The sequence below is a fragment of the Heterodontus francisci genome, chromosome 1 (assembly GCF_036365525.1).
Source record: "Heterodontus francisci isolate sHetFra1 chromosome 1, sHetFra1.hap1, whole genome shotgun sequence".
NCBI classification, from domain to species: domain Eukaryota; kingdom Metazoa; phylum Chordata; class Chondrichthyes; order Heterodontiformes; family Heterodontidae; genus Heterodontus; species Heterodontus francisci.
In genome coordinates this window covers 142,128,135-142,149,438 of record NC_090371.1, presented here as the reverse complement: position 1 = coordinate 142,149,438, position 21,304 = coordinate 142,128,135, and the positions used below count along the sequence as shown (strand labels likewise).

General features: G+C 42.5%; 1 protein-coding gene across 7 annotated transcripts in view; it reads right to left on the bottom strand.

The window, feature by feature from the left end:
• Positions 1-299: 299 nt before the first annotated feature.
• Positions 300-21,304, bottom strand: part of arap2 (ArfGAP with RhoGAP domain, ankyrin repeat and PH domain 2) — a 413,638-nt gene continuing 392,633 nt past the window's right edge. For all 7 annotated transcript variants that reach the window (XM_068036991.1, XM_068037024.1, XM_068037005.1 and 4 more), the window contains one exon: positions 300-11,098. In XM_068036991.1, coding sequence (XP_067893092.1) covers positions 10,760-11,098 — 339 coding nt within the window. In that variant the 3' untranslated portion in view covers positions 300-10,759. The remainder of the gene's footprint in view (positions 11,099-21,304) is intronic.

Sequence of the window (21,304 nt, the reverse complement as noted above, 5' to 3'; positions counted from 1 at the left end):
CCCCCAATCTTGCGGTGGTGGCGGCCTCAGTGATGTCGTGAACAGCATCAACTGTCTCTGCACAGGCACTGGGACAATTTTTAAAGGGCTAGCAGCCTTGCTCAGAGAATACAGAGTATTATTCTCAACTATACTGAAAATACATATTTGCACCCCCACTAAAATTGCAGAGTGGACATCTTCTCCCCCAAACTGCACTAAGTGCAGAATTGAAACCTTTCCCCCACCAACTGCATAAAGTTCACCCCTTCCCCCCCCGCCCCAACTATAGTAAATTGTAGAGTTTACCACATCCTCCCCCCACTACTCTACAGATGCTGGATACCCCCCTTCCCAGCCTCAGTGGCGCCAGCTTTCCCTGGACGGGAAAGTGAAGGCACTTGAGTGCTACCCATCACGTTGAAGATTTGGAACCAAGGTAAGATCGCGGGGAATTCCATTTAAATGAATGCATAAAAGTTAATTTAAATATTTAAACCAGGGTCCCGTCGTAGAGCGGCCGCCACAGAGCTTCCGTGCTGCCGGGAGGATTGGGCCCGGCAATTCCAGTGTTGGGTTCCGGGGCATGCTGCTGCCGCTCCGATTCTCCGCTCTTCCTCCCCCCCCATAGCCCAACATTGGGAGGTGAACAAAATCCAGTCCATAGTGCAGATACGTTTTGCCCCCACTTCTCTACTTGATATATTCCTTACATAGATTCTCAACCCACTGGTATTTCTAATATTGTTACTCAACTGGAGAATCAGTTTCTCATTTGGGGAAATGAAGAATGAGATGTCACTTTCAGTGTTCACAGAAGTCATGATGTCATAGTTAATCACAATATTATTTCAATTGTTAACACTCTGGTGTCTTAAAACATTGAGAACAATAATGTAACTTTTAAGTCTCATAATTAATCCACAAAATGAACCACATTGTTAATAGCATTGGCCCGATTTTTCTGTTGTACTGACAGCAAAACGATCAGCGTTCGCTGTCGTTACAAATGCAAAACTGGCAGCAACGTCTGGTGTCTGCACATACGCAGATAAGCTTGAAAATCCATAAGCTGCTGTCAGTGATTCCCTACTCCTCCACAGGGTACGCTGTTGAAATCCTGGCAGATGGAAATCTTAGCAATCACTTGATTTTACACTATTCGTCTTGCAGTAAAAACCCTTGAAAAAGCTACACCTTGTTGAATGAAATGTAACTGGATTTTTAATATTGTACTAAGTCATAATTACTGCTGTACATGCTCTCTGGCCCTGAAAAAACAAATGTTATATTTGTTGAACGTCAAATTTCTCCATTATGATAAAAATTGCTATAGATATAAAAAAAAATTCAATGTTTATTTATAATATTTCAGCTACTACTTCAATCCTCTGTTTATGCCCCCATCATTATTTCACCCTCTATAAAGTTATTAGAAGTGAAATATAATCAATGCTCCTTAATTTCTGGCTTGCTTTGTGAGAATTCTTCAATGTGATTGGCTGCTTAGCCTGTTTGATGACACCACAGTTGCTGGATGCGAGAGATCCCCTATTGCTGAGTCAGAACAAAATTATCAGGAAAGGTGAAATCCATACCAGAGATCACTCAATCTTTGTGGGCAGCTTTCTTCGAGGTCAGCGGCTAGCACCGTAACTTCGTCGCTGACCACAAAATCCAGAGCATAAACAGCTAACCAATCATTAATCAATTACACTCTTTTCTTGCAGTACAATATTAAAGGCATTAATTAATGACTTAAAATATAAATGTTTTGTATTATAACTAATTTGTCATTTTATTTAGTTATTTAAAAAGATCTAATTTCTCTCGTAATTAGTCTATTATTTAATATACTCATTTGCCAAATTTATATCACTAAATCTCTGCCAAATCAATGGCAAAGTTAAATCCAAGTTGGCACTTGCATGATGGGCCGAATGGCCTGCCTTTGCAGTGTATCATTCTATATAAAGATTTGCTATTGACCATTTCATCATGGGTAAATTGTGTGGAATGTATAATTTACTCAAACATAGAATCTTTCTCTTGGCCTCTTTCCACTCAATGTAAAGAGTACCAACACCAGGCAACTATGCAGGTGTTTTTCCGATCTCCCAGCAAAATTTTAGCGGAAGCCTTGGAGAAACAGCCACAATGTCCATTAATGCCACTTCTTTGGGGTTCGCACCAACCTCCGCCTAAGTCATGCTGCGAAATCAGGGAACACCTGTCGAAATTCTACCTGCACATTTCAACAGGGAATGACATCTGCACTATGGTAGGTTTCTTTAGAACAGTAACACAGCTCTTTGATACTGTGTGACAAGTGGCAATTCAACCATCAGTCTTAGCTTCCCAACACATAATTAGTTGCTAGAGGCAACTAAGAGGATGCAGAACCTCTTAAAATATACAAAACTATTGTCTGAATACAAGGGAAATCCATGCTGTCAAACATTGCATCCATGTCATACCAGTCAGGACTTAGGTCACAGTCAGTTTGAGATTCTGAAAGGCAGTTAAAATTTTGCCAGTCTGAGCTGTTGTATTATTTACAGTGCAATGTTAAATTCATGAGCTTGAAATGCCTAACTGCCTCTTTTTCTCTCTTGGTCCTAGCAATGACTGATTGCTATAGATGCAATTCATGACTGTGTCTCTAACTGTCAGTGTTGATCAGCCCGAGCAGAAAATGCTGAACTCAAGATTTACTTCTCTTCCACTTAAGGGGCGAATCGTCAGAAGGTATTGAGAAAACACTGCAGACCATGCAGCATTTTTATAACTCAACATATGTATTAGAAATCTCAAATGATTTTATCAATTTTATAGTACTGTCCAAGCAAAGTGACACAGCAATGTTTTCACAAAGTGCTCTCACAATTTAGCATTTTAAGACAGAAACTGTACCATCTTCTACAATGATGTCACAATGAACCTACTCCACCTTACATTTGTACAAATGTGAAATACTCAAAATGGAGTCAACGAAAAAGATCATCCAAGAACCAGGCACATCTACATGTGGATTAATAACCAAGTTTACATGGAGGTTTTTAGTTTGAGAACAATCTGGAATGGAATCCAACTCATGACTAATAAAATTCACGAAAGCACTGAGGTGTGAATGTGCCATGATTGCAAAAATCACCTCTTAGTCACTTCCACATTTAAATTCTTGATATTGCAACACAGAAGCTGCAATGCATCACGATGCAGCATTGTGCCATCTTCTGATAAAACAAAAGGCAGCATTTCAAACTGACTAAGTTTCACATACAGATCTAAATCTTAAAAGGGATTCTATTATCACACCCATATTTACTAGACATGGTTCTGCAGAGCTGAAGGCTGCACTGTTCTGCTGTTTACTTTTTAAATTAACTTTATATGGGAATAAAGATAGATACAATTTAAAAGCATAATGTTGTGGGAATACTAAGAGCGAAACAAGGGAAGGGCAGGCAAAAAAGATTTATAATTTTGTCTATCACTACTTACATTTTATTGCAGATAAATAGGATTCATGATTTTTTTTTTAACAAAATCTTTTCGGCCAATAATGACTCATTATTTCTATTTTATTGGAGGGAAGAAAGGTAATTGCTGAAAAATATACATCATAGACCTCAGACTGCACACTATTTCTAACATCAGTAAATTCACTTTTTATGTAAGAGGGAACACAATAAATTAATTACTTCGCTAATTAATAGTAAAGGTAATTCTTTTGTAACTGAACATGCAGATCATGGATATCATCTATTTGATTCTATACATACTGCTAAGGTAAAGCCATGATTGGTCCGTAGGTAAATGGATACACCAACAACATCCTAATGGGGTGAATGGCTAGTTACTTGGTTATTTGTATTGTTAGTCAAGGAAGTCACAAAATCTTTCACATTTGACTAAATGGCTCCTTCAAAGTACAATACCCTGGATACTAGTTGGTAAAAAAATTCAGAGATGGTTAGAATTTTTTAAAACTCGAGTTATGATGATCTGGAATGCACTGCCGAAAAAGGTGAAAATAGATTCAATAGTAACTTTGAAAAGGCAGGTTGATATATACTTAAGGAGGAAAAATTTGAAGGGCTACGAGGAAAAAGCAGGGAGTGGGACTAACTGAAAACTCATTTAAAGAGCTGTATGATTCTATGACTGTAGTAATTAAGTATCACTATGGAGTGTCAACCTAGATTATGAGGTCATGATCCGATGTGGGCCATCAACCCACAATCTTCTGATCGAGAGAGAAGAAAGCTACCAACTGGGCCAACATAACACAATACACATTATGATAAAGAAAGCTAAACCATTTAATGTTAATATTAGTTTTCCTGAACTCTCACTGTAACTTCAGGAGAAAGGGTGTAAAAGGCTATTTATCCAATTTCTGCCAAAGATATGGCAGACAGTCTGAGAACCACCATAGGAATTCCAGGTTATTATTTTTAGGACTGATGTTTGTCCTTAACCTAATGAACGTCACAAAATGAAGATATTAAAAACCACATTAGATTTCAACTTTCTTTTAAGAAGTAGTAGTAATTATTTTTAAATACTGGATGTAATGTGCCGGCTCAGTGTAACACTCTGTCTGACATCTACACATTTGCACAGAATAAGAGTCAATTTAATTAAAGGTGATAGGGGCTTACTAGTGCTTTTTAAAGGTACATAAAATGAAAACAGTAAAACCACTTTCCAAATTAGACATCCTGATAATCTGGTTGCATATTGGTGGCTCTGACAAGTAAATATATATTCTACTCAATGTATTTCTCTGCCATTTTCTTTTTTTAAAAAAGCATTGATTGTTGGTGTCCGTTATTTAAATGCTATTCTGACACTTTAACAGCATTTTGCATATGTGCAAATACGATTTCTAAGAACAAAGAAAGATATTGCATCCAGTTCTGGTCACCATACTTTAGGAAGGATGTGAACGTCTTTGAGAAGGTGCAGAGGAGATTTACCAGAATGGTTCCAGAGATGAGGGATTTTAGCTACAAGGTTAGGCTGGAGAAGCTGGACTTGTGCTTCTCAGTGCAAAGGGGGTTGAGGGTAGATCTGATAGAGGTGTACAAGATTATGACAGGTTTAAATAAGGTAGACAAAGAAAAGCTGTTCCCATTAGTCGATGGGACACAGGTTTAAGGTTTTGGGCAAGAGATACAGGGGTTGTGAGGAAGAACATTTTTAAGCAGCAAGTGGAACTTACTGCCTACGAGTTTAGTGGAAGTGGTGACAATCAATGATTTCAAAAGGAAATTGAATAGGCACTTGAGAGAAATAAACCTGCAGGGCTACATGGATAGAGTGAGGGAATGAGACTTGATGGCTCGACGGAGAGCTGGCTTGGAATTGATGGGCCAAATGGCTTCCTTCTATTCCATAATGACTCTATTAAACAGTGCACTATAACTTTTAATTACTGAGCAGTACCTTAAAATGTGGATTCAAAAACTCCATGGTATGGTCCATTAGCATAAATAAGATATACCACATAACCACAGAATGCCCACTGTCTACGTGCTGAATTCCCAGTGTCACTGAGTAATCTCTGGGAAGCACCGAGTTCAGTGAGACATTTTCCAGCAATGGAATAATGGTTATTTTGCAGTAATGACAGTAATGAAGAAGGGGTTTGAGGCTTAAATATGGGAGAACAAGTATAAATTGTGGCGAAATGCATATAATACCATTTTGAATCCCAGGCGGGTAACAAGGGCATATTAGAAATAATGGCCAGAATGTTATGCCCCCCACCCCACCACACGAGCGAGCTGGTGGTGGGGGCCATAAAATTGAGTAAGAGGCTTTCCCGTCACCTTCCCATCCCTGCTCCAATTTTATGCAGGGCGATGGTGGCGAGGAACGGCCCACCCGCCACAGGCCAATCGAGGCCATTAAGTGGCCAATTAACTGCCACTTAAGGGCCACATAGAGCTCCCCCCCACAGCCCAACCATCCTTACTAACAACACTCCCCACCACACCCCAAAACCGAGCCCCCTTGCCTTGCTGGGGCCCAGCCAATTGTCCCTGGCGAGGCACCAAAAACGTACCTTGGTTCCAGGGCCATCGTCCCTCTTGCTTCTGTCAGCTAGATGCAGTCCCATCAGTGGCCACCACTCCTGGTGGCGCTGCTGGGACTAAGAGCAGTTGGCCTACTGATTGGCCAGCAGCTCCATTAGGCCAGACTTCCTGCCTCAAGGAGGTGGAAGTCCCGCCCAAGGCCAATTAAGGGCCTGGGGAGTGAAAAATCCCAGTGTAGCTCCCCAGGTCTGACGGAGAAGGGCTCGCCCTGACCTTTCGGCCGGTGGGCAGGGCCTCCCGCCCAACATAAAATTCCAGCCAATGCTCCTGGTCCTCTTTTCCTCAGAAACTAAGTCTTCCACAAAGGCGAGGAAAAGCTGATAGAAAATCAACTTGCCAGGATTCCCTGGGCTTTCTTGCAGGGGCTGAGATGGCCTGTGACTGCAGGATAGATGTAGCGATGCAAATGAGACTTAGAATGCATCTGGGTGCTCAAACATAGGGATACCCAGAAAAAGTTTGTGTTGTGGCTTGCTCTCGAATCATCCATTGACTGAAGAGTCATGTGGCATCTCAGGGAACAGACTGAAGGTCTGTAAGTAGGCTGCAATGTTTATTTTATGCCTTCTTCTCTCCCCTCTAGAATGTACTTCAATCAGAATCATCGGTTTCTTTGCAGAATAATCTGTATATGAGTTAATACTGAAAACTATGAACTGCAGGAAAAGTGGAAGCAAAATCATTAAGAAAGGATGGGATTACAACTCCATTTAGCATTTGTACTGAAGTCCCAAAAGGCTTTTGAAAACGGAAAACTAATTTAATGAAAGTTTTGTTTTTCCTATCTGACTTTTAAAAAAAAAATCTCTCCAAAATTCATGAAAACAAATGGTGACCATTTAACTCAGTACTTCCTGTATAAGGAAGGATTTCCTGTAAAAATCCCTTACAGTTGGCAAGTTTTGCAATATAGAATTATTTGACTATGTTGGTAACAAGACATAATAACATCATAAATCCCATCAACAATATTTGGTGCCTGGTGTACTGAGAATTAAATAGCTTGCCACCAATATTGAATTTTATTCAGCAGGTTATTTCATTGTTATTTGGGAACATGAACGTAAGGCAATCCAGCCAATGCCAAATTTTGTCTCACATGTCTAACCAGAGACAAATTCCAACAGTATTTTCTCCATTGATTCTGGAGATTTGGAAAATTGGTATATGCTAGCTGATCAATCCTGGGACCCAAACATTGAACATGCAATCTTAATGGGTTCAAGATATGCATCAATCATTCCTACAGAGCCACAGAAATTAGCTGCACTCTAGAACTTACACATATAATCTAAGGCGACAACCTGTGCAATACTGAGAGCACGCTTCATTTTTTGGAGGTGCCATTCTTCGAATGAGGTGTTAAGTCCAGATCCTTACTGTCCCAGTAATTCAGTTGATAATAAGGATCCTAAGGCACTGTTGGAAGATGAACAGTGAGTTTCCTGGCGGCCTAGCTAACATTCATCCCTTAACGAATAATACTGAGGAGAACCACAGATTAACTAGTCATTCACCTAATCACTAGTTGTGGTATTTTGCCATGCATAAAATGGTTGCTGCTTTTAACCACATAAAAACAGTCACCCTTTACAGCTCATGGTAAATGAAGAACTTTGAGATGTTCTGAGACACATAATACAGCATTATACAAAGCATGTACTTTCCCTAAATATGCTAAATGAATGTTAACTGGAGTTTTACCTTATTGGAATCATTTCAGTTGAGAAAAAAACATTTCTAAATCTATAAAGATACTGATTTATGGCTGATTTTAGGAAAGCAGGTATATTTATTTGTGAAAATTAGTGTTTGATGGGAGCTAATGCACTACTTTCTTAATGTTACATTTGTGAATTTTCATAGCCTCAGTTAGGTGAGAGGAGGAACCCTGGGGAATGGCACACTTTTTCAGCACCTAGAATTAGGTTTTCAACCAATCCCAAGTCGGGTATAAAATAATCTAAATGCACAGTGATGCTTTTTTAAAAAAACTATGCCTAAAAGTACATATTAACTCGGTCCTCTGAAGAACACTTTTCACTGACATTTTGCACTTCTCAGATCAGCTATCTTTGGTCACCCAATATAATGTGGCTACCAATTAATGATAAATGCTGGACAATTTTATGTTATGGTTCACTCCTACAAAAAACTGACATGCAACTAACAATACTCATTTCTTTTAGTTACTGGCAAAGACAATGGAGACTTTTACCCTGCAATCCAGCCTATATTCAAACTTAGGTCCTAAAAGCAAAATGGCAGTACACAAATACCACAGTATTTAACCCACTCAAAGTGTTTGGAAACTATTTAAGTGATAAGTATGTGGAAGCAGGCAGTTACAAGCATACGAATTTCAGACCAATTCTAAAGGAACATTAGGGGTTCAAATTTCACAGCCCTTCCAGCGTACTCTTCCTGCAATACCAGCAAGGGTAACTTGGAAGGGATTCAAACCAGGCCAAGACACAGATACACCAGGTCAAAAACTTAATAGTAAGTTTCCATATGGTCTTGTAAGGTCCCTGCTATCCCCTTCAAAGGCTGGTGATGAGGAGGATGCAGGAATAAGCACTCCAATACTACAGGAGTTTCTGCATCACAGTGGTGGCTGGTATGCTTGGGAAGACATACTGGCCTTTACCCCAGGGAAAAGGGAGACCACTTGACAGTGCTTGCCTGGATTGTGCCCTGGACTGCTGAAGATGTCTACCAACATGTTTTTTTGAGTTATATTATTGGTCTCATTAAAAATAGGCTGTAGGGGTCACCAAATTTCTCCTGGGGAACTGGCTGGGGTTGGAGGGGATGGTCGAATCAGACACTTCCCCAGCGACAACAGGTGCCAGTCTTCCCAAGTCAATATATATTGGTGCTTGTCAGAAATATTTAAGCACGATGATCTCCCACTGACTCCACATACCCCGGTGGTATCAGTAGAGGACATTACTGGGGGCACATGTCCCCAAAGACTTTTGCAACTCTAGTCTATTTTATGAAGTTTGAATATAAATCTAATGAAACATTAAAATGGCACATTAATGTTCCCAGACTGCAAAAGATAGAGGACACTAAATGGCTAAAATCACTAAAAACTGAAAAGGCAATGGAGTGGCATGAGTTGAGGGAGAAGAATTTAAACCAGCATTATATTCATCCAGCACATGCCTTTTTATGAAGTACTCACAGGTAGAAAAAATATTCAAGAGCTATTTATGATGCATTTTGTTAGGCAGGTCAGCATAAAATTGACAGTTACATTTTCAAAGTATGAAAGCGATTACAGTTCTATGAATATGAAATCTTTTGTTAGTGTTTAAAAAAAGCAAAACAAGAATTTCATGTATCATGAAATATATATAATAACCAGCACAAGCATTGGGATTTCAGACTTCTTGTTTGCTTAATTTCCTCCATTACAACAGTGACTACACTTCAAAAGTACTTCTTTGGCTGTAGAGCACTTTGGGGCAACCTTGTGGTCAGGAAAGATGCTATATAAATGCAACTCTTTCTTTCTTAATTGATCAAATCTAGTAAATTCTATGAAGCAAATGATTAGAACTGCTGCAGACAAGACAACTAAAAAAGCAAGCAATCTCGATGGTTGAGGACAAGGATCAAAGAGCATTTATGGTGCTGCAGATCCAATTTGCTTGAACAACAAATTTAACTTCCTATCGAAACGTTGTGAACATAATGAACTACAGCAAACAAGAGTGAATCTTGGTAACATCATCCTGCTTGTTTCAGCATGTCTGTTCATTCAGCTGACCTGACTGTGTCCAGATCCTTCGTTGATTTAGTGCGCTATTGAATTTCTAACACTGCCATAGTTATGGACAGTTCAAAAATGTATAAGCTTATCAATGACTGTTTTTCAATTAATACATTTACAAAGTCATAAATGATAATTTTTCTGTTTTTTTTTTAAATATGAAATTCCCCTTTCTGTATTCTACACCAATTTTCTTGTGCACACATTAGGAACCAAAACACCATCAGCAAAGCAACTCTTTTGGGAGACCAGTCACCTGGATACAGATCTGTACATTTAAAAATTTTTTTTTTACGAAATACATATGGCATGTTTTACAAATGAGTACTTGCGGGGTAATGCCACTGTAGGACACACCAAACCTGGAATATTCCTTTACATGAACTTTATTAACACTTAATATTGGACAATGGGGAAATAAAAACCTTTTGGTCCCCTGTTAAGCTGAAGAAACATCATAGTCCATTACCAACATGGACAACTGCAAGAAAATTAATGGATTTTCACTGCTTTACTGCCCTATTTTCCTGAATTTTTGTCTGGAAAACCATAGTACTTCATTTTCTTCTCAAATACACTTACAAGTCACACCTAACTTAGTTGTAAGCACCAAGAAATTCAACTTTAAAAAGGTGAGCATTGAGGACGGTCCATATAAATATTTTCCATGTGCATGCTCAAAGTGGCTTTTAAAATCATGCACTTGGAGTTGATCCAAGCCGTCACTTGACAACAAAAATTAAATATGGAATGATGTAAATAGCCTAATTAAGTGAACCTCCTAATTTAGAATTCTTACAAATGAAAGTGCCTTTATTTTATAATTCATATAAAGTGTTTACTATAACAGGTATATCCATCCATATATTTTAATAGATGAGGATACAATTCATTCATTCTTTACCAGTGGATTACTTTTTAGAAATACAGTGTTCAGCTCCTGCATGAGTTGTGAATGTAGTTTTGTATCGGTTCCAAAAAACATTTTATTAACAGTGCCTTCTGCTTGACCTGGACACTGTGGTCCTTGACAGCGTCTTAATTTTGTGTTGGTTTGCATTATACTAGTCTGACCTGGACGTAAAGTAGGCCTATTTGACTCCTGTCCATTGGCAGACAAAACCTCTGTGTGTTGTTGGCAGGCGGCCAAGCGATGAGATCTCCCTTGTGTATCCTCACGAAGTGTCTGATGAAGGGCATCATCCAGCTTCAATTTCCTGCAGTCTTGCTGCAATAATAAATGAATTGCTTAAAGGAGGGAATTTAATATCCTGGCGAAAACGCAACTTCTCCAACTTAAATAAACAGTGAAGCTGCATTTTGTTCAAAATAGGATGTTGCAGCGCATCAAATATTTTTCATATTATACGAACACAGAGCAATTACATGCGGTTCCCGGCAAATATTTTTGAGATATAACATAGCACAGAAGGAGCCCATTCAGCCCATCGTGTCTGTGCTGGTTCTTTGGTAGAGCTATCCCACTAATCCCACTCCCCTGCGCCTCCTCCTTAGCCCTGTATTTAGTTTAGAGATACAGCACTGAGACAGGCCCTTCGGCCCACCGAGTCTGTGCCGACCATCAACCACCCATTTATACTAATCCTACACTGATCCCATATTCCTACCACATCCCCACCTGTCCCTATATTTCCCCTACCACCTACCTATACTAGGGGCAATTTATAATGGCCAATTTACTTACCAACCTGCAAGTCTTTTGGCTTGTGGGAGGAAACCGGAGCACCCGGAGAAAATCCATGCAGACACAGGGAGAACTTGCAAACTCCACACAAGCAGTACCCAGAATCGAACCTGGGTCGCTGGAACTGTGAGGCTGCAGTGCTCGCCACTGCGCCACTGTGCCGCCCACTTTCTTTCCCCTTCAAGAATTTATGCAATTCTCTTTTGAATATTAGTACTGAATCTGCTTCTACTACCCTTTCAGGCAGTGCATTCCAGATCACAACAACTCGCTGTGTAATAAAAACATTTCCTTATGTCGGCAACACCACACTCACTTCTGCCTTTAACTGGCGTGGGATTTGGAGTCATGCATAAACTCTGTGGATATGGCAGATCTGTTATTTAACTAGGTTTACTGGCAATTAAATGATTATTTAACCCAGGATTTTGGCTTTAACAGCCAGCACACAGGATTCCTCAGCTGTGTGAAACTCGCCAGGGTCAACAAAGTGAAAGCACAGTGTGGAGTGATGGCTCTGAGAAATTTGCAGGCTGCAAAGCTTTTAAATACTGAACCAGGGCAGCTGTTTCTTTGCTTAGATGAAAGGCTTTTGCTCACAGGGCTTGTTATGAAAGTATGCTTTCACTGCTTTAGTGAAAGCATACTACCGTGGAATCTCCCTGCTCAGCATAGTGGGGAAAGTCTTTGCTCGAGTCGCTCTGAACAGGCTCCAGAAGCTGGCCGAGCGCGTCTACCCTGAGGCACAGTGTGGCTTTCGTGCAGAGAGATCGACTATTGACATGCTGTTCTCCCTTCGTCAGATACAGGAGAAATGCCGTGAACAACAGATGCCCCTCTACATTGCTTTCATTGATCTCACCAAAGCCTTTGACCTCGTCAGCAGACGTGGTCTCTTCAGACTACTAGAAAAGATCGGATGTCCACCAAAGCTACTAAGTATCATCACCTCATTCCATGACAATATGAAAGGCACAATTCAACATGGTGGCTCCTCATCAGAGCCCTTTCCTATCCTGAGTGGTGTGAAACAGGGCTGTGTTCTCGCACCCACACTTTTTGGGATTTTCTTCTCCCTGCTGCTTTCACATGCGTTCAAATCCTCTGAAGAAGGAATTTTCCTCCACACAAGATCAGGGGGCAGGTTGTTCAACCTTGCCCGTCTAAGAGCGAAGTCCAAAGTACGGAAAGTCCTCATCAGAGAACTCCTCTTTGCTGACGATGCTGCTTTAACATCTCACACTGAAGAATGCCTGCAGAGTCTCATCGACAGGTTTGCGTCTGCCTGCAATGAATTTGGCCTAACCATCAGCCTCAAGAAAACGAACATCATGGGGCAGGATGTCAGAAATGCTCCATCCATCAATATTGGCGACCACGCTCTGGAAGTGGTTCAAGAGTTCACCTACCTAGGCTCAACTATCACCAGTAACCTGTCTCTAGATGCAGAAATCAACAAGCGCATGGGTAAGGCTTCCACTGCTATGTCCAGACTGGCCAAGAGAGTGTGGGAAAATGGCGCACTGACACGGAACACAAAAGTCCGAGTGTATCAGGCCTGTGTCCTCAGTACCTTGCTCTACGGCAGCGAGGCCTGGACAACGTATGCCAGCCAAGAGCGACGTCTCAATTCATTCCATCTTCGCTGCCTTCGGAGAATACTTGGCATCAGGTGGCAGGACTATATCTCCAACACAGAAGTCCTTGAAGCGGCCAACACCCCCAGCTTATACACACTACTGAGTCAGCGGCGCTTGAGATGGCTTGGCCATGTGAGCCGCATGGAAGATGGCAGGATCCCCAAAGACACATTGTACAGCGAGCTCGCCACTGGTATCAGACCCACCGGCCGTCCATGTCTCCGTTATAAAGACGTCTGCAAACGCGACATGAAATCGTGTGACATTGATCACAAGTCGTGGGAGTCAGTTGCCAGCATTCGCCAGAGCTGGCGGGCAGCCATAAAGACAGGGCTAAATTGTGGCGAGTCGAAGAGACTTAGTAGTTGGCAGGAAAAAAGACAGAGGCGCAAGGGGAGAGCCAACTGTGCAACAGCCCCAACAAACAAATTTCTCTGCAGCACCTGTGGAAGAGCCTGTCACTCCAGAATTGGCCTTTATAGCCACTCCAGGCGCTGCTTCACAAACCACTGACCACCTCCAGGCGCGTATCCATTGTCTCTCGAGATAAGGAGGCCCAAAAGAAGAACTGCTTTAGAGGAGTATTGTGTGCAGTTTTGGTCTCCTTACCCAAGGAAAGATATACTTGTCATAGAGGGAGTGCAACAAAGGTTCACCAAACTAATTCTTGGGATGGAGGGATTGTCCTATGAGGCAGATTAAATAGACTGGGCCCTTATTCTCTGGAGTTTAGAAGAATGAGAGGTAATCTCATTCAAATACACAAAATGTATGGGTGGCACAGTGGCGCAGTGGTTAGCACCACAGCCTCACAGCTCCAGCGACCCGGGTTCAGTTCTGGGTACTGCCTGTGTGGAGTTGGCAAGTTCTCCCTGTGACTGCGTGGGTTTCTGCTGGGTGCTCCGGTTTCCTCCCACAACCAAAGACTTGTAGGTTCGTAGATAAATTGGCTATTGTAAATTGCCCCCAATGTAGGTAGGTGGTAGGAGAATGGTGGGGATATGGTAGGGAATATGGGATTAATGTAGGATTAGTATAAATGGGTGGTTGCTTGTTGGCACAGACTCGGTGGGCCAAAGCGCCTGTTTCAGTGCTGTATCTCTCCTTAAAAAAAAAATTCTTACTGGACAGGGTGGGTGAAGGAAGGATGTTTCCCCCTGGCTGGTGGGGTCTAGAACCAGGGGGACAGAGTTTCAGAATAAGGGGCAGGCCATTTAGGAATGAGATGAGGAGGAATTTCTTCACTCAGAGGGTGGTGAACCTTTGGAATTCTCTACCCCAGAGGGCTGTGGAGGCTCAGTCATCGAGTATGTGTTTCAGTGCTGTATCTCTAAATCTAAAAAAAATCTATGTTCAAGACTGAGATCGTATAGATTTCTAGATATTAAAAACATCAAGGGATACGGCGATGATGCAGGAAAATGGTGTTGAAGTAGAAGAGCAGCCATAATTCATTAAATGTTGGAGCAGGCTCGAAGGCCTGAATGGCCTACTCCTGCTCCTATTTCTTATGATTTCCAACATTTTGGAGGTAATTTCTGCTAATTTAGACTTGACTCACCTTGATATGCCCTACTCTGCTGTCAGCCTTGTTACGACCGAGGCGGCAGGAGTGCACTGTCTTTCCCTAGTTACACTTCTCCACAGGTTACAACAGATATTTAAATCTTTACCCAGTTATTGATCCGGTGAATCCTATACTCTACTCTTCAGCCCAGGATAAAATACACCAACCAGGTTTCTTTAATAAACAACAAAATTATCAGTTTATTATAAAACAAGACTTATCCAGTAAAGATGCAAATCATTAACACAGTTTGAAATATGAATGTAAATAGATATTCCCTTCGAGATACCCAACACACATGCATGCACTCACACTTGTCAAGCAGACCCCCAAATGCCAAGAATGAGGTATATTAATTTTGTCATTCAAACATTGATTTTAAACTGTTGCTGGAGTGAAGAAATGACTTGTTTGAAGATCACCAGACACTGGGCTGGAAGGACATTTGCATACTAAGAGATGCTGCTTGTGGAAACAAAGGACTATTCCCTGCTCCAATTAACCCAAATAGATTTAAATCACAGGCATTGAAGGTGTAAGGAAGCACATTCCAGAGACTGCTAAGGTAATACAATCCACAAACCTCGCAGGAGAGATTGTTCCAAATGAGGAGCTGGCCACATGACTTACCTGCTGGGCAACCTGGGTTTTATTGAATTGTGACACACACAGAAAAGAACAGAAGCTGGAACAAGGAAGCCTCTCTCTCTCTCTTTCTCCCAATCCACCAGACCCATGGAAGACACGTAAAACCTCAAGAGTGAAAAGACTCTGACATCGAAACAAGTTGAAACAAGCCCCAACGAATAGCAGGCCATACCAGCAAACAAAGACTCCACATTGAACTCAAAGGACTGTAATTACCAGATATTGCCTCAAACGTTTCCCCTTTATTCCTTCTACTTTTTCTGTCTCTAACTGTGTGTGTGTTTATCGCACATGCATGCTAGCGTGGTCGCGTCATATATTCATAGTCGTTAATCACATTAGAGTTTAAGTTTAATAAACTTCCACGTTTCTTGTTTAAATCTAAGGAAACCTGTCTGATTTCTTTGCCTTACAATTGGCGCAGTGAACAAGGATTCACTGAGGGGGAACAAAAAACACAGTGTTTCTAAAATTAAACCCTGTTATGGTTAAACCAGGCAAAGGCTGAGAGGGAACCCCTAAACCCCTTCCCTGGGGGCTAGCATCTTGGATTTGACCCACAAACAAATGAGAAATTGGAAGTGGGAAGTGAGGTTGATCCCAAACAAAAAGAGAAAAGTTTTCAATACAGGGTTCTTATGTGTGCTAGAATTCTAACATGTCTGTGACTGAAGCTAGTAGCTCCCCAAGCCAGGGTGAAGTAACTTGGGATAAGTTAAAAGCACTGTCTATGGAGGAGTTGAGGAAAATGGCTGAGCAGTGTGGGATCACTGTACATGGCAAGGCTAGGAAGTCTGAACTCCTAAGACTAGTGGCCAACCATTTTTCCCTTGAATTTGAAGAAGCTGAAATAGGGTTCGAAGTAGACTCCGACAGGGTAATGCTAGCAAAGAGACAATTGGAACAGAGGAAACTTGAATTAGAAGACATGGAAAGTGAAAGAGAAAGAGAAAGACAGGAGAGAGAGAGGAGAAAGAACCTTCCAGAAATAATGTGAAGAGAGCTGAGGCGATTTGAGTTAACTCGGGGTGACAGAGTAACCCTAGTGAAAGCATGGCCAATATGGAGGAGTGTAATTCAGGGCTGGGTACAGGACTGTTAAAACTCTCCCAATTGATCCCAAAATTCAATGAGGGAGACGTGGGAGCATTTTTTTTGTGTCTTTTGAAAAACTGACAAGGCAGTTAAAGTGGCCAGTTGAGGCTTGGACTCTGCTGTTACAGAGTAAATTAGTAGGGAAAGCCCATGAGGTTTATTCCATGTTGCCAGATGAGAGGTCATAAAATTATGAATTGACAAAAAATGATATCCTCAGGGCATAAACGTTAGCACCGGAAGCCTATTGCCAGAAGTTTAGAACCCTCAAGAAGCAAGCTGATCAAACTTAACTGGAGTTTAAAGAGAAATAAGCAACTGGCTTTTGACCAGTGGCTGAGGGCTCTTAAAGTGCAGCTCAGCTATGAAAACGTCAGAGAAGTAATTTTGTTGGAGGAATTTAAAAACTCTCTCCCGCTCTCCAAAAAGACATGTGGAGGAACAAAAGGCTCATAAAGCCCGGCAGGCAGCAGTCCTGGCTGATGAGTTTGCTCTCATTTATAAGTCAGTTTCCCAGGGAAAACCTTTCCTAATCACCTCCACAAATCCAAAAAGGACAAAGGGTGGGAAGGTGATAGAAGCCCAAGCAGCCCTGGAAGGGAAAGAAGAGCATGAGACACAGGGGGCCCTCCTCCAGCCAAAAACGAAGGTGCTGTAAGCAGGAGTGAGACCCGGAGATCTGTGTGCATCCATTGTAATAAAGCAGGGTATTTAAGAGCTGACTGCTGGAAACTAAAGGGAAAAGCTGTAGAGTTAACCAGGGCACACCCGCTCAGCGAAGACAGGACCCTGATGGAAAGCACAGCAGAACAAGCTGTGGTTTTAACTGCAGTAGGAGTGAGACCCAGGAAGCTTACCGCTGCAAGTGCAGGAAAGTTTAATAGGATTCCTGAGGGTTATGAGGGTTTTGTGTCGGAAGGGAGACTAACCCCATACCCCTCGAGTGGGGCAAGCAAGCCCAAAGTAATCCGCAGGGACACAGGGGCGACTAGATCCCTTTTACTGGGAAAGGGCTTGAACTTCCCCCAGGAGAGTGCAGTGAACACCAGAATGATGGTGAATGATATTGGAGCGCAGTGTATGCCTGTACCTGTACACCTTGAGTGTGACATAGTTTCGGGACCGGTGACTGTAGGGATTGTCCTTAGTTTGCCTGTGGATGGGGTTGACCTGCTCCTAGGTAATGATCTAGTGGGGATGAAGGTGGTAGCTTTCTCAGTAGTGGAAGAAAGACCACAGGAGGTCAGAGAGGCAGGGCAGTGGCAGGAGATGGTCCTCTGCAGTTTCCTTGAATGTATAATGAATCAGGCCACGATCAAACCAGCTCCCCCAGAGGAGACCGAATTGGCACTGCAGGCAGATGACCATGAGGTACATCTATCTGAGACTTTCTTTGGAAAGTTAGAAGACCCAGGAAAGAAATTTTCTCTAGCTGAGGTGTGGTGAGCTGACCCAGTATTGAGAGAATTAGCACAGGCTGCCCAGTCTGAAATTGAAGCAGAGGGAGTCCTTGATTTCTACTATTTAAAGAATGAGGTACTGATGAAGAAATGGAGTTCTCCTCACAGACCTGATAGCAAAGAGTGGACAGTGGTTCACCAGTTAGTGGTGCTGCAGAGGTACCGGAGAGAAATATTAAGAAGGGCCCATGAGGTTACAGTGGCTGGACATGTCAGTATATGAAAAATCAAAGCCTGCCTACGATAGTAGTTTGACTGGCCAAAACTCCACAAAGCACTGGAGTACTGTAAGAGTTGCCACATGTGCCAGGTGGAGGGGAAATCCCAACCTACAGCGAAATCTGCACCCCTATTCCTGTACCAGTGAGAGGAGGACCCTCCAGCAGAGGACTGGTGAACTGTAAAGAATCCCCACCAAGAACAAAAGGGGACAGGTAGGCACAAGGCTGGCAACACGTTAGAAAGGAATGGGGAAAAAAGGAGTAGAAGGGCAGGAATCCCCGATGAAAACCCCTACTGTCCAGTCAGCCAACCCCGAAATGTTTGAAAAATTAGACCCCACATCCTCCTATGTAAATGCAGACACGAGATGTTCCCCACCATAGTTGCTAACAGCATTTACAGGAACCTGCAGAGACAAAGAATGTCCTCGTGAAGGCAGAGATACCGTGAGGGTGATGCCTCACCTAGTTGAAGTGCTACAGGGGAGTGCAGCAGAATCAGGACAAATACCTACAAGCAGGAGTGGCCCAGAGAATACGGGGAAGATTAGTAAAGAATATCCCCCCTCCCCCAATCCCACAGTCAGGAAAATAGGAAACCAGCCATCCCTGAGGTGAAAAGCCCTTGCATCACTCATCAAAGCACTGCCACTGCTGCCGCCCCTGAGCAGAACTCCCACCTGGGGCTCATTAAACCTAACCCTTCCCCTGCAGACCTCAACAAGAACAGAGACTCCTTTGGCAGTCATGGAAATGAGCAAACTGAAAAAACTTCCCCAAAAACCACATGATTACTGGGATGCCAAAAAGGGCCATTTAAAGCAGCACTGCTACCAAGAAAAGGCAGGCAGTAACAATTGTTTGGGTTCTGAATGAATGAGAGAGATGCATGTGTCTTTTCCTGTCCTTATCTTTCCTCTAGTCCCTTTTAACGAAATGCTCTTTCAAAAAAATCGCATTTCACACCAGACACTGGGCTGGAAGGACATTTGCATACTAAGAGGCGCTGCTTGTGGAGACAAAGGACTATTTCCTGCTCCAATTAACCCAAATGGATTTTGATCACATGCATTGAAGGTGTAAGGAAGCACATTCCAGAGACTGCTAAGGTAATACAATCCACAAACCTCGCAGGAGAGACTGTTCCAAATAAGGAGCTAGTCTCATGACTAACCTGCTGGGCAACCTGGGGTGTTTTGAATTGTGACACACACAGAAAGGAACAGGAGGCTGTGTGCAACTGAAGCTGGAACAAGGAAGCCTCTGTTTCTCTCGCTTTTTCCCTAACCACCGAACCCACGTAAAACTCAAGAGAGAAAAGAGCACTCCGACATCGAAACAAGTTGAAGTGTGAACTGGGCCCCAACGGCTAGCAGGACATACCAGCAACCAAAGGCTCCACATTGAAATTAAAGGACTGTAACTAGCAGATATTGCCTCAAACTTTTCCCCTTTATTCCTTCTACATTTTCTGTCTCTATCTGTGCGTGTGTTTATCGTGTATGCATGGTGGTCGCATCACATATTCGTAGTCGTTAACTGTGTTAGAGTTTAAGCTTAATAAACTTCTCCCTTTCTCGTTTAAATCTAAGGAAACTTGTCTGATTTATTTGCCTTACAATTGAGCAGTGAACAAGGATTCACTAAGGGGGAGATAAAAACACGGTGTTTGTAAAATTAGATCTGGTTACGGTTAAACCAGGCAAAGGCTGACAGGGAACCCCTGGACCCTTTCTCACCTGGTCGTAACACACTGGTTAGATAAAAAATAAAGAAAATATTCTCTGCAGAAGTCTTTTACAAAAAATAAAATACTTTGGCCAGATTCTTGTTAATTCTTCAAGAAAAAGGATAGGATATGTTGGGCTGAATTGTACAAGCTCACTGCCGAAATCTGCTGCAGGCGAAAAAAATGGCAGACCGCACACACCAGTGAGCCACCGCGATTCCAAGCGCGGCAGCTCATTTAAGTAGCCGGGGCAGGCCATCCCCAATCACGTGGAGGTGGCAGTCTGTCCATTCCCGGCAATGGTGTCATTAAAATATTTAAAGTGATTTTGAATTAAATAAAGACATTTCTTTTGCCCTTCTTCCCCGCCCCCACCCCCACCCCTGCATATCAGTTAAATTGGTTATTCCCTCCTCTGCAAAAAAACTTTCAGAATCTGACCTACCCCCACAAAATACACAAACTTTAAACAATAACCCTTCCCACCAACTCCTACACCCATGACCTTCATTTGACCCCATTCCCCCACCCCCCCCCCACCGCCCGCCCCACACCCCCCACCAGCACTGAGAAACTTACCTTCTCCCCCCCTCTCCACCACTGTTGCGCCTCAATTCCCCAGACGGGTAACTGAAGGCATGGCAGTGGCAGTACCAGCCACCGGGGTGAAGATAGCAGCAGGACTTCAGGAGGTGACGGGAGACTCAGTAATTCAGGCAATTAAATTTATTAAAACATTTAAATGGTAGTCCCATCGCCGACCGGCGGGGGCCGTCCTGAGACCATGCTGCTGCCGGCAACATCAAGCTGGGCCTTGCCAGCGCCGAGGTCCGTGGCAGGCCTCATCCGGGGCCATCTTCATGCCTGCCCCCTGCCACCGATCCCGACATAGAGGTCTCTATAAAATCCAACCCATTGTGTCCCAAATGGCATACGGTCTGGCATCCGAGTACAAGTAGATGATTCTATAAAGATGCTTCTATATTTTTTAGTTCAGTATTTTTTTTTTTTTTGAGGACTCATATTTAAATTGTGGAGATGGTTTCATTGGAAGGCTGAAGATTTCATAAATGCTGGACTTTATTTTGTTGATGACAGTTCACTGTAAGGACATTGAGATGTTGTTTGAAAACAATCTTTGCTGGAAATCATGTGTTTTGGGCACAGTAAACAACAGAAACCTTGGTGACCTGGGGAAGATGTTTACAGAGAAGTCACATGTCAAGGTTCATGGAGGTCAAGAGGTTGACTTTCTGTTTGGGGTTCAAATATCATTTTCAAATCAGTTGGGGTGTGAACTGCTTTGAAGACAGTTGGTGCTTTGCCTGCCAAGGAGAAAGAAACCACCCAGCTCACCTCTGTCTCTACC